The sequence below is a fragment of the Acipenser ruthenus genome, chromosome 7 (assembly GCF_902713425.1).
Source record: "Acipenser ruthenus chromosome 7, fAciRut3.2 maternal haplotype, whole genome shotgun sequence".
In the NCBI taxonomy this organism is placed as follows: Eukaryota; Metazoa; Chordata; class Actinopteri; order Acipenseriformes; family Acipenseridae; genus Acipenser; species Acipenser ruthenus.
In genome coordinates this window covers 46,529,476-46,541,496 of record NC_081195.1, presented here as the reverse complement: position 1 = coordinate 46,541,496, position 12,021 = coordinate 46,529,476, and the positions used below count along the sequence as shown (strand labels likewise).

Genomic DNA, 12,021 nt, shown 5'->3' with positions numbered 1-12,021 from the left:
GATCCTGTGTGCTACACGTCATACAAAAGCAGACCCAAACCAGTTGGTTGGTTTCTGGTCACCTACTGTATTCTTGCAATAAAAATGGAGTATCAGTTTCTAATATATTTATTCCCCTATGTAGTGATACTCTTCACACATCACCACCCATAGTTATAGGCTTATGGGTTTGTATTTATGTAATTATATTTATGTTAAAGGTTTTTGACTAGGGACTAAAGTTGACAATTGTTTCTTACCCCTAAATAAATGTTTTCCCCAGCTACAGCAACAATATTCAGCTTTTAAGGTTCCATCCCATCTGTAGTTGAGAAACATCCTCCCCATAACAACAACAAAAAAACTACAACAAAACAAGTATGGTCTAGATTTCGGAGCTTGATTCTTTCTTATCATAAATTTAACTTGTCCTCCTGGAATGCAGCAGTTGGCTGGTACAGGAGACCAAACAACCACCATTCACATTCTAACTGGGCCTAAAGTGTGCAGAAATGCTTTTTTTTATCCTGAAAATGTTTACGCCAATATCACAAACTGTACGGGTCTGTGACAGAAATACAATGAGTTCTGGTGATAAATCTTCCTCCCGACCTGTGAGGGCGCTAAAGAACGGGAGGAGAAGTATCTGGAAGGGCTGGCCTGACAGTTCGTTTCCGGGACCGGGAAGTGGGTCAGCCTGGAAAGAAGCGAGACTCCGTTGTAAGACCGTATTGACTTGAAAGGTAAACGAGGGGCAGCTGCAAGTAATAAGGCAGCTGCAACCGTTTACCTAGATATCATGCGGGATTACATATAGGGGCCAGGGTAACGCTGTTCTTTTCCTTCGTTTGGGTAAACGTTTGGAGAGAAAAGGAGCGAGAGAGGAACTCTCAGTAGTTAAAAAGGGAAAATACGTGTTGTGTTTGTATTGTTAACTGTCTGTGTTTTACACTTAGACCGTTAAAGCACATCTCCGGAGCTGTCGAAACAGGGTCAGCACGATCCGGAGCACCACTACACACCACACAACCTGTGTCTACACCGAGCATCTGCACGTCTGCACTCACCCAGGACTGGTCTTGTGTCTTGTGTTTTGATCAGGACTGTGCCCTGTTTTTGTTATCCCCGCGCTTTACACATTGTTGTGTATAGCCGGGGATTTATTATTTGACGGTCACCAGACCTGGATTATAATTAAAGCACCTTTTTCACTGGATACCGTTGTCTGCCTGTCACTCCTGCATCGCATCACCGCTACACCTGTTCCCCTTCACTAGCCACTTTGCCAAAGGGTCACAACTATGTTTCTTGGAAACTTTGAAAGTCGTTTATGGAATCATACATTTCAATATAGAAATTCTAAAAGGCTCTATTATTTTGCTGTAGTGGTGTCAAAGCGAAAGATGTTTCATGATCAGGCAAAACTGTTCATTAAAAGTTAAATGATCCATGGATGGTGTGAAAACAGCTTCTTTCAATTATTATTATTCCTCCACATATGTTAATGAGGTTATAACACCATTGTACTATAGAAAATCCCAGGACAGCATCTTCAACTGCTAATGGAATAGAATTAGCAAAAGCTGCTCTGATAAACTGCATGTTTCAAAATGTTTCCACATCAACACATCCTCCCTATCTGTGGCAGGCTGGTCAGTAGAAACTGTTGTGATGTGATCATGCTTCAATGAAACATATTGCGCTGTATCAACATTTTTAAAATTTATTATTTACTTTGGTTGCTTTGACTACTATCCAGGAGGGTAATTATTCAAAACCAATTCTGGTTTATTTGAATGAGGTAACTTGTCTGCATTTTAACAAATACATTCACACTACATTCATACTATTTCAAGGTATTAAATACCAGTAGATATTAACTGTAGGAATCCAGTCACATACCAACATGTATTTAAATAAACAAATAAATACATAGATTATTAATAATAATAATAATAATAATAATAATAATAATAATAATAATAATAATAATAATAATAATAATAATAATAAAACCTGTTTTAGAGCTGACCAGGAATTCTCCAATGCAGACACAGGGCAAAACATAATCCTAGAAATCTCTTACAATGCAATTTCATACTAGGAAAACTCCACCAGTCTCTATATCTTTCTTATAGTGTGGCTGTCTACGCTGGGATAGCATGAAGCAATAACTGCAGTGTCACACTGACATGTCAATTCCAAAAATCTAAAGTAGAGTAAACACAAAGAAAGCAAGAAAACTGAAAAACATGGTAAGGCATGATAAACTTACCTTCTTCTGGTACCAGACTACAGCATCTCTCACTCTGGACGCCATTTACTTGCCAAGGATCAACACATTGGTCATTTTAAGCTGAAAAAACAAGACAATGGAGAGTAACATCAGAGCACTGTGCTTCACACGGCAGCATGTCAGCTCTTGAATCCTCTACTTTCCTGCCAAACAGGTGTGTCTATTTGCTGACATCACACCCTGCTTCATTAATTTTTAAGTATTACTTCTCAAAGCTAAGATACCACACCTGTTTTTCTGCTACATTGCTTGGCTGTCACTGCTTGTGGGGATTTGATCATCACCTTCGGCCGTGTAGTTTGGAGTATAGGCCTACTCATAAAGCACACAATGTGGTACAACTATTCAAAATAAAGATGGAATAAACTTCTTCAACAAGGTTAAAGTGCAATCATGTTTTTCCACTTCCTAACTGATGGCTTAACAACTATTTTATACATGTAGTGATTTGGTCGCTTGTCTGTTCTCTATTGGCTTTCACTGTACATACCCAACTGAATATTATGACGATTCACGCCATGAGTGCACACTGTATCATCCTTTTATAAAACACAGAAAGAGAGACAATGGGGGCAACAGGCCAAGACTACAGCTGAAATAACTAAAAAGTTGCACAATTGTAGTTCATTTTAAAACTATTAATGTTTATAAAAATAAATGTAGGGTCTCTATACATCAAGCAGTCAACTTGGCGTTGTACGGTAAGAGTAATAAACGTACCACGACTTTCTCATTCTACATTTGGGCACAGCAAATGCCTCTGTATTGGCCAAATGGCATTGAGATACTGTGCAAAATGCTGGCATTCTCTTCTTCTGTCTTCATTATACATGCTTGTGCTCATTGTTTAACAAATCAATCAGGCCTTTGAGTTCTTCCTATTCTGGTCAATAAACTGTAGGATTTCAACAGCATTATTGTTCACAACAAATGGAAAAACATATTGTAAAATCGTAATTAAATAGGCTGGCCTCAGTCTTCATTGCACTTCACAATTATAGCCCCCTGACAAACTATAGTGGACCTTAAAGTTAGAATACTACATCAAAAACGGACATGAATAATACAGCACACACACATCTTTGTTTGGCAACTGGATCTATTTACAACTGCTTTTTTAGTAATGATAAAAATAGGGCACTAATAGTTTCATTAGTCTCCCATATCGTTTGTATATGTACCTGGAATATAATGCAAATTCCTGTGTATGTGTGTGTGTGTATGTACAGAGTCTTTCCAAGTCACTAGCTGTGTTTAGTAATAAATATCACTGGTCCAGTAAAGGCAAGGTAATTGTAGACTGAGGGGAAGGTTTCAACCAAATGTCCTAATAATGTTTCAAACAGCAGATCATAATAAATACCTACTGTACTGTATTTGTACGTTATGACGTACATGTGTTCCCAGTAAATTGTATTACCTGGTACTTACATAGTAACAGTTAAGCTGTATTCTGAAAAGCTGACTGAATAGTTACCACAACATATCCTTAAACCAGATAAATATTTCAAGAACACATTGTTTTTTCATGAGGATGCAAAACAAAGAATGGCACTGAAAAATGTTTAGTAAATCACAACCCTGCCCTTTAAATAGCAGAGTTAATTCTTAAAATCAGCACTGTAAAGTTATGATGTCTAGACGAAAGGGCTCCTTAACTCAACCACAAACAACCACTTCTCTACTTCTCAAGTGCAAACACAGTAATTACAGTGCACGCATTGCAGAGGCTGCGTCACCATTCAATGGCAAATGGTATAATTAAATACCAAAATACAAAACAAAATAGGGTACAAAAGAGTACTGTATAGTACATTGCAGTTTTTTTTTAGTTTTTTTTTAGTTGACATTGAACTTATCAAAAAATATGGTTCTCTAGAGAATTTATTACAGCTAAATTGTTTCAAAATGAATTCCAGACACTGGAGATTAAATAGGATACATGCAAAAAGAATATGGCAAGGCCCAAATTTATTTGTTTTCAAATAAAACAAATTTTAAAAAAAAGTATTATAACATGTAATTACATTTACATTTCAAACTCAAAACACAATGAGCTCCCTTCAAGTCAAAACAATTTGTCACTTACAGTAATTAACTTAATTATTATTATTACGCCAAGACTATAATTTTAACTACTCATGGAAAAATACAGTATTTCAACTCAGACAATGTAATCCAAAATGTGGTACTATTTTTGATATGCAATTATAATAAATATAAAAAAAGAATCTGTGCATTGCAAATGTTTACAGAACACTAAATTAGTTCACCACTATAAAACTGTAAAAACAATACTGTTTTTATGTGGTTCCATCTACATTCATGTTTAGTTTTTCCTCTTTCTCCAGATAGAGTTTCCCCATTCAAGTGAAAGTGAGAAATCGAAACAAGGGTCTTGTTGCTGTTTTCACTGGGCACTATTAACTGCTATGGGAGCATCGGTGTGAGACGCATCATTTATGTGATGCCATTCCCATGATTGGAGACAGACAAAACAGCAGCACACCAGGACACATTTCCAGTAATTTCCACATTTTCCCTAATGTCTTTGGGAGACAGCTGACACATACAATCAGCCAGAACCCAGTTAAGAAAGGAATAAGATAGGATTGTACATTGCTGTACCCTACACACATTTATTTCCTGGTGTACTTTATAGTAAATAAAACATTGGACTATTTGCAAAGCTTTAACTTAGAAGTTACCGTATTTATTGGTTAAAAATGATTCAGTATTCATAAAAATGTTCTAGACTATTGTTAAAGAAGACAACAATAGTCTAGATCAGATAAAGTAATATAACAGACATTCAATTCTCTAAGACACATTTCAAGCTTTGTGAAAGTTTTCTAAAGCAAAAATACTCTTTATAATGCAACATAAGGCTTCATAGGAAATGTGTAACTTAGATCTTTCATTCAACATCATGTAATCGAAGAAACTACAAAATTATATGGCAAGTCTACCAGAAGCCATAATAGTAGTACAGTATTTCATGTTAGATTTTACATTTTGGAAAACTACAAAGCAGTATGTAATTCAATATGTTTACGTAACATGATTCAGCAGGTTTCATTTGACTTTATGAAGCAAAATGAGTTAATTCTATAAACCTTTGGCCATAGCTGTACAACAGATGACGCTCAAAGTAAAAAGTAGAAGCCTGAAGTTAAAAAATAATTAAAAAAAAAAAAAAAAAAACCACAGAAAAAAAATACTGGGCTGATATAGATACAGAAATCATCCAAAAATAGCTCTAGTTTTTTTTTTTTTACTAAAGGAATTAAAAAGAATCTGGGATATTCTCACATATACCGGATTCTGCCGAGTCAATGTCCCGGTCTGAACGATCCCAACCCTCCCCACAACTTTTAGCTGAAAGTAAAATGTTCACCACTAATTTCCAGTTTTTAATAACCATGCGCAAATAATGCCTGGGAAATATCACTGCTCACATGAATAGAAATAAAGTGCCTAGCAGTAGTTGCTCTGTGCATTAATGGTTCAGACAATTGCTTACATCATCAATGATGAAGGTTCAGATGACTAAGAGTTCGGCGGTTTCGAATCAGATGATACAGACTCCACGGTCAGATTGTTTATTCACTGCAAGAGCTTGTAACTGTTTTGTATTGAATTTTAATGCTATAGTGCTACAGTGTGATAGTTTTCACACTGGACACTCCCAATTTCTTACTTCAGAGATTATCTAAAGCAATTTATTTTAGTGGACCAAAAATTTCACATCTTTATATATTTTTTAAATGTAGTGACTTATTCTAGCATTTTTCACCTACAAATGTGCTTTTGCACTGCACTGTAGCTTTGAAGTTTAATATTTGTTTGGTGAAAATATTTGAAACTGTGGACATACTGCAGCAACTTTGAATTGTATTTCACCAGTCAATAAATACCGTATTACTTCAATCTGGCGCTGCTGCGTTTATTTTAAATTGATCAAAATGACAGCGGCCTTAAACGAGGGTGCGATTATACAAGGGCAGCCTTTATTAATAAGGCTATGCTTTACAAACGCTGCAATATTTTATTAAATGATTTAAGGCATTTTAGAAACGGTGCCATGAGAGGCTCCGAGCTGCAGCACTATACTCTTTTGTGTTTTTGGGGCTTGAATAGAGTACATTTACTGACAGTTAACAAGAGCCAACTAGGTGGGAGTTGGGAGGTCAGGGGTGTACTGTACCAGCAAATCAGGAGTGTGTATTGGTAGTTATGGGGCGGGACAAGAAGAGGAGAGAGAACGGTAATTGAGTGTGATGCAGTTGTTTTTCTTAACGAAAAATATTACCTCTGAATATCGGTTTGATTTCTGTTAAAACTAAAATATATCCTACTTTTTTGGGGTTTTTTTTTTTCAGATCACTGATCTCATGGCTGAAAGCATAATCTGATAATAAGCTTTCAAATGAGTAAGCTGTTTCGAATTACATTTTTATGGCGTTTGCAATCATTCCTGTTTTTTTTCAAATTAGATAGATTTCTGCGTTTTTTGGAGATGCTCCTCTGTTTTAGTTGCATGCCAATATGTAATATCACATTAGCCATTTTATTTAGGTAAAAGCCAGCTACATCTACTGAAGTGAACTGCCACTATTCTTTTTGTTTTTCTAGCTATACACTGCAGTGCACTGGATGGGGCCGGAGTTCACTTCTATAGTGACATTTTGGCTGATCTAGCCTATGAAACACATGTTTATAGCTGGCACCCAGAATAGAAGCGGACTTACTGCACACAGTCAAAGCACCAGGCCACTGACTTTGAATTAAAGAAATAAAATAATTAAATAAAAGCAATAATTTGAGTAACTGCAAGAATAACCACTCCAAATGAATACAATCATCATGAAAAGGTAAGGCAACAGTAATAATAATAATTAAAAAAAAATTATAAGCAATCTGAAGCAACTGACTTTCATTGAACTTTAAGGTAAAAATGACATGCTTCACTCAAACAAGTTTCTTTCAGAAGAAGGGGGAAAAAAAACAACAAAAAACCATTGACACCTAAGATCTACACACCTCCCAACCCCTTGAAAATATAAGAGAAACACTTCATTAACAGAAAACATAAATAGACAGCTAATTATTTAGCTTGGTGCAAAAACAGGATATGCATGAAGAACAATTCATTGGCAACAAAAACTAATTCCAAAAGAACGGAAGCGGTCTGTGACTAAAATAGTAAAACAGACCTTTAGCGTGAGTCACTGGGAAAACAATGTTTATAACTGTGCACCTAAGATCTCCAGATTTTCTATTAATACATGGTGTGACGGTAATGATAAAATAATTTAAGGATTAGCTCCAGTTTTCCCATGGGCTGGCAGCTTCATATTGTGTTTGCTGATGATCTTCCATTTAACATCATGTAATAGAAGAAACTACATAATGATATTGCAAGTGTCTACCGGACACCATTATAGGAGTACAGTATTTCATGTTAGATTTGTAAATGTTATTCAATTGTTGTCAGTATATGGAAAACTGCAAAAGCGGTATGTGATTCAACATGCTAAAGTAACATTATTCAGTAGGTTTCATTCCACTTTATAAAGCAAAATTAGTTAATTCAATAGGGTGATGCAAAACTTTTGGCCATAGCTGTATTTACTATGTTCAGATAAACTACCATAAAATGAAGTTCAATACAGTACTACGATTGTCCAGCTACTGTAATACAGTAAAAACATTCAAACATAAGATCACTATCTTTTGGGTAAATAATGACATTCCTAAAAGTCTCCTTGCATATGCAGTTCTCATAACTGTTACATTGCAAGCACCTGCATAGTCAGTAGTGATGACATACCAATGGTGAAATTAAACATACTGAAAGAATTCACTAAGAAAACAGGAGAAAGTAAAATGTTGGAAATGCATGACCCTTGAAAAGGAGATTGTAAAATGGTAAAAGCAACATTGAAATTACATAGTTGTTATTTAACCCAGATTATTCTTCAGATTTGGTCAGTTGGGTGAATAATTCCATTTGCATGGTAAACTGTATGTGGGGCTCCTGATTTTCCATTCTGGGAGTGGCAAATTCAGTTTTTCAAAATGATCAATTCCGTTTTTACCAATTTATTACGAATGAACATAAATAACATTTTTACAGTAAAAATCTATTGAATTTTTATTTTATTTTATTTAAGTCCCTTAGATACTGTAGTTTTCAGGAAAATCTTTCTTAAAGCAGTCCACTAGTAACAATGTACTGTAGGTCAGTCAACAAATAAAGGGGTTTTGAAAAACCTGCTTATTACTGGTATTACAATACAGAATAGTCAAAAACGAGGGGCATTATTACAAAAATATACCATTTTCATACAATTACAAATTAAACACAATGTTCAGGACACTTCTCTCCCACCTGTAGTTTCATCTGCAACACTGCAGACTGGTTTATTCTGTACTTGTTGTAAAGCCGCTTGCATGTGTTTCTCCTACACCGTGGACATACAGATTTGCCTTAGTTAGAGCAGGGCTCTTCAACTAGTTTTTTTTTTTTTTTTAATTTCAGGGGGCAAGATTGGAAAAAAAAGTTAGGAATAGGCAGGCCAGAGTATTTTACTCTGCACATTTTTAAGCAATATAATGAATATTATATAACTTATTGTTCATATATTGAATTTAACAGAGCACCATTACAAACATTTTAAAATGTATGCGACATATTAATAGTATAACTGTTAAGAAGAGATCAGCGCTTCTACTTTTGAGCTTCTAACAACTGTGCTCTCTGGATACGTATTTCCAAAAGCTCCTTGTTTGGTTTCAAAATGCCTTTTCATATTGTATTCCTTAACTACTGACACACATTCATTGCACAATAAACACACTGGCGTTGCGTTCGGTACAGCTGGTAAAATAAATAAGTATTTATTGGTCCACTCATTGTTGAATCTACAGTTTTGAGAGAGCCATGTTATAGCAACACGAGTAATGATACAACCACTGTATCATTTCCTTGTGTTGAGCGGGTGAAGGGGTAATGGATTTGCGATATTAACTAAATAAAAGAATACAGAAATTCAATTTTTTTAAATCAGGGGGTTGACGATCATTTTTTTCAGGTACTTCTTACTTCTTACCACAGAATAGAACTCTCACAAAACAGCTAGTTGCTTTTTTAAACAACTTTATGCAAGCGTCATAGCTGGGCTTCTGGGTAGTGCAGTTTTCAAAGCAATCCATTATTTTTTTATAGGAGAATAGGTTTGCACAGTTTTTGAATTATTATTATTTATTTATTTTTTTTAAAAAGGTGCAGTTGCAAAGCAGAATTCCATTCTCAAAAACCTAATTCCGTTCCCAATGCCCAATTCCGCGATCGTGGAAAATCAGTAGCCCTATGTATGGGATGGTTAAAAGATATATTTGGTGCCAGTGGAACAAAGCAACAAAATGACAGTGTAATAATTTCAGTAACTATCGTTGGAATATAAAGGATCACATCTGCAACCTGCATCAGTCTGTTGCTAGGTTATATTCATAATCTAAGTCTGAATGCTCCATGCAAGCCTTCAAAGTCTGTCAACCGAGAAACCAGGCCAGCACCACAATATCACGTAACAATAACAGCTAAATCCTAATTAAGGACCAATTAACTTTGAATCTGGTACAGTAAAAGAATAAAACACGTTTTCAATTCTAGTTCGCACACACTAAAATATTTATTTTAAAATGTTATAGAGGGCAACAGACCACGAGTGGTTTCAGAGAGCTGTACCACACTTGAATACACATATACAGAAAACAGCACACATACATACACAAAAAACAACACACAGCATGAAATATCAGTATCAAAACATTTGACAATACATTCTCCTGACTGAATTAGCATATCCTGTGAAATAGTTTTTAGTTTATTTCTAAAAGGGAGAATTTCAGAGGGAAGGCAGAGTTCTACAGGCAGAGCATTCCAAATCTGTGGACCAAGGACCGGAAAAGCGCGAGCTCCAAAACGTTTTTTGTTTAAAATGTGGCTGACACAAGGACATGGTGTGCAAAGACCTCAGACTCCTAAAAGGATTATAGACCTGCAATTTATAATGCAATAAAAGATAATGAGAAATTTATAATGCAATAAAGATAATGAGAAAGATGCTGATAGAGTGCTTTGTGAATTAAGCACAGCAGTTTGAATTGTGCATGAAGCTCAATTGGAAGCCAATGTAAATCCAGTAAAGCTTGGGAAATTGGATCCCGACAGGATCGACCAGTCAAGAGTCGAGCTTAGACATTCTGAATGCCCTGGAGCAGGCTGATTCGACACAGAGGCAGACCCATATACAGGGCGTTGTCATAGTCGAAACGAGATGTTACGAGGGCACTCGGAACGGTAGCACAGTCTCTGTCAGAGAGAAATGGTTTAATCTTTTTAACTGTCCGTAGGTGGAACATGCACGTTTTTACTACTTCTTTTATCTGAGGCAGAAATGACAAAGAATTGTCCAACACCAGACCCAGACTCTTAGTCCTACTTACAAATAGGGGAGAAGTTCCATTGACAGTTAATGATGATGCCATATCGCCAAGTTTGGACCCAACCAACAAGTATTCTGTTTTGTCAGGGTTAAGTTTCAACCAATTGCCAGACATCCAGCTATTAGTATCAGACAGAGAAGCAGACAGAGTATTAAAGTCCTACTCATCCCAAATTTCAAGATATAGCTGAGTATCATCGGCAAACTGGTGGAAAGACAGGCTATGTGCCCTGATCAGTTCTCCCAGCGACTTAACATACATGTTAAACAGTAGGGGAGATAATACGGACCCCTGTGGGACTCCACACATGACTGGCCTGGCTGAAGAGGAATAGGGACCCATTGTTATTTTTTGGGATCGATCAGTCACAAACGACCGGATACAGTTAAGTGCGGTCCTGCAGATGCCCATATCCTGCTCCACCCTCTGCAATAAAAGACCGTGGTCTATAGTGTCAAAGGCCGCTGAGTGGTCTAACAGGATTAAAATGGCTGAACCCCCTTTATCTAGCACACTGACTAACTCATATACAACACACAAGGCAGCTGTCTCAGTACTATGGAAGGGTCGGAAACCAGACTGATTAGTGTCAAGGAGTCCGCAGGAGGACAATGTTCATGTTCAATGTTCATGTTTTTCAACGAGTTTGCCTAACAACTGAAGACTTGATATGGGACGATAATTATGAAATGAATTATGGGCCAGATTAACTTTCTTTATCAATGGGGAAACAGACGCAAGTTTCAGGTTCTGAGGGAAGGTGCCCTGATAAAATGATTGATTAATGATTTTTTGGAAAAAAAGGGCCAATAAATGAACAGCTGTGTTTGACCAGTACTGAAGGACATGGCTCGCTGTCACAGAAAGTAGGCTTCACCTTAGTAAGGTTTGCTGTGAGCTCAGACAAAGTAACTTGTCTGAACACGTGCAGAGACTGAGACTGTGGAGCTCTCTCCTGAAAACCAAAGGGGGCTTGAACCGAGGTGTTGGAAATTGACATGCTAAGACCTTGTATTTTATTGTCAATGAAAGAAAGGCATGACAGGTTACCTCTGAGATAGTGAGAACCTGCTTGGTGGATTGATGGTTGGACAATTGACCAAGCACCCTGATTAATTCCCCAGGTCGATTCCTAGCAGTTTCAATCCTATTCGCTAGATAGGACGTCTTAGCCTCATAGATTGATGGTGATATTTTTTCCTGATCAATTTGAGAGCGATTTGATTAGCTAA

The 12,021-nt window shown here is 36.5% G+C and overlaps 1 protein-coding gene across 4 annotated transcripts in view; it reads right to left on the bottom strand.

Moving 5' to 3' along the window:
- Positions 1-12,021, bottom strand: part of LOC117415712 (protein PHTF2-like) — a 65,989-nt gene that overhangs the window by 37,912 nt on the left and 16,056 nt on the right. For all 4 annotated transcript variants that reach the window (XM_059027149.1, XM_034026413.3, XM_034026415.3 and 1 more), the window contains one exon: positions 2,255-2,335. In XM_059027149.1, the coding sequence (XP_058883132.1) occupies positions 2,255-2,299 (45 nt within the window). In that variant the 5' untranslated portion in view covers positions 2,300-2,335. The remainder of the gene's footprint in view (positions 1-2,254; positions 2,336-12,021) is intronic.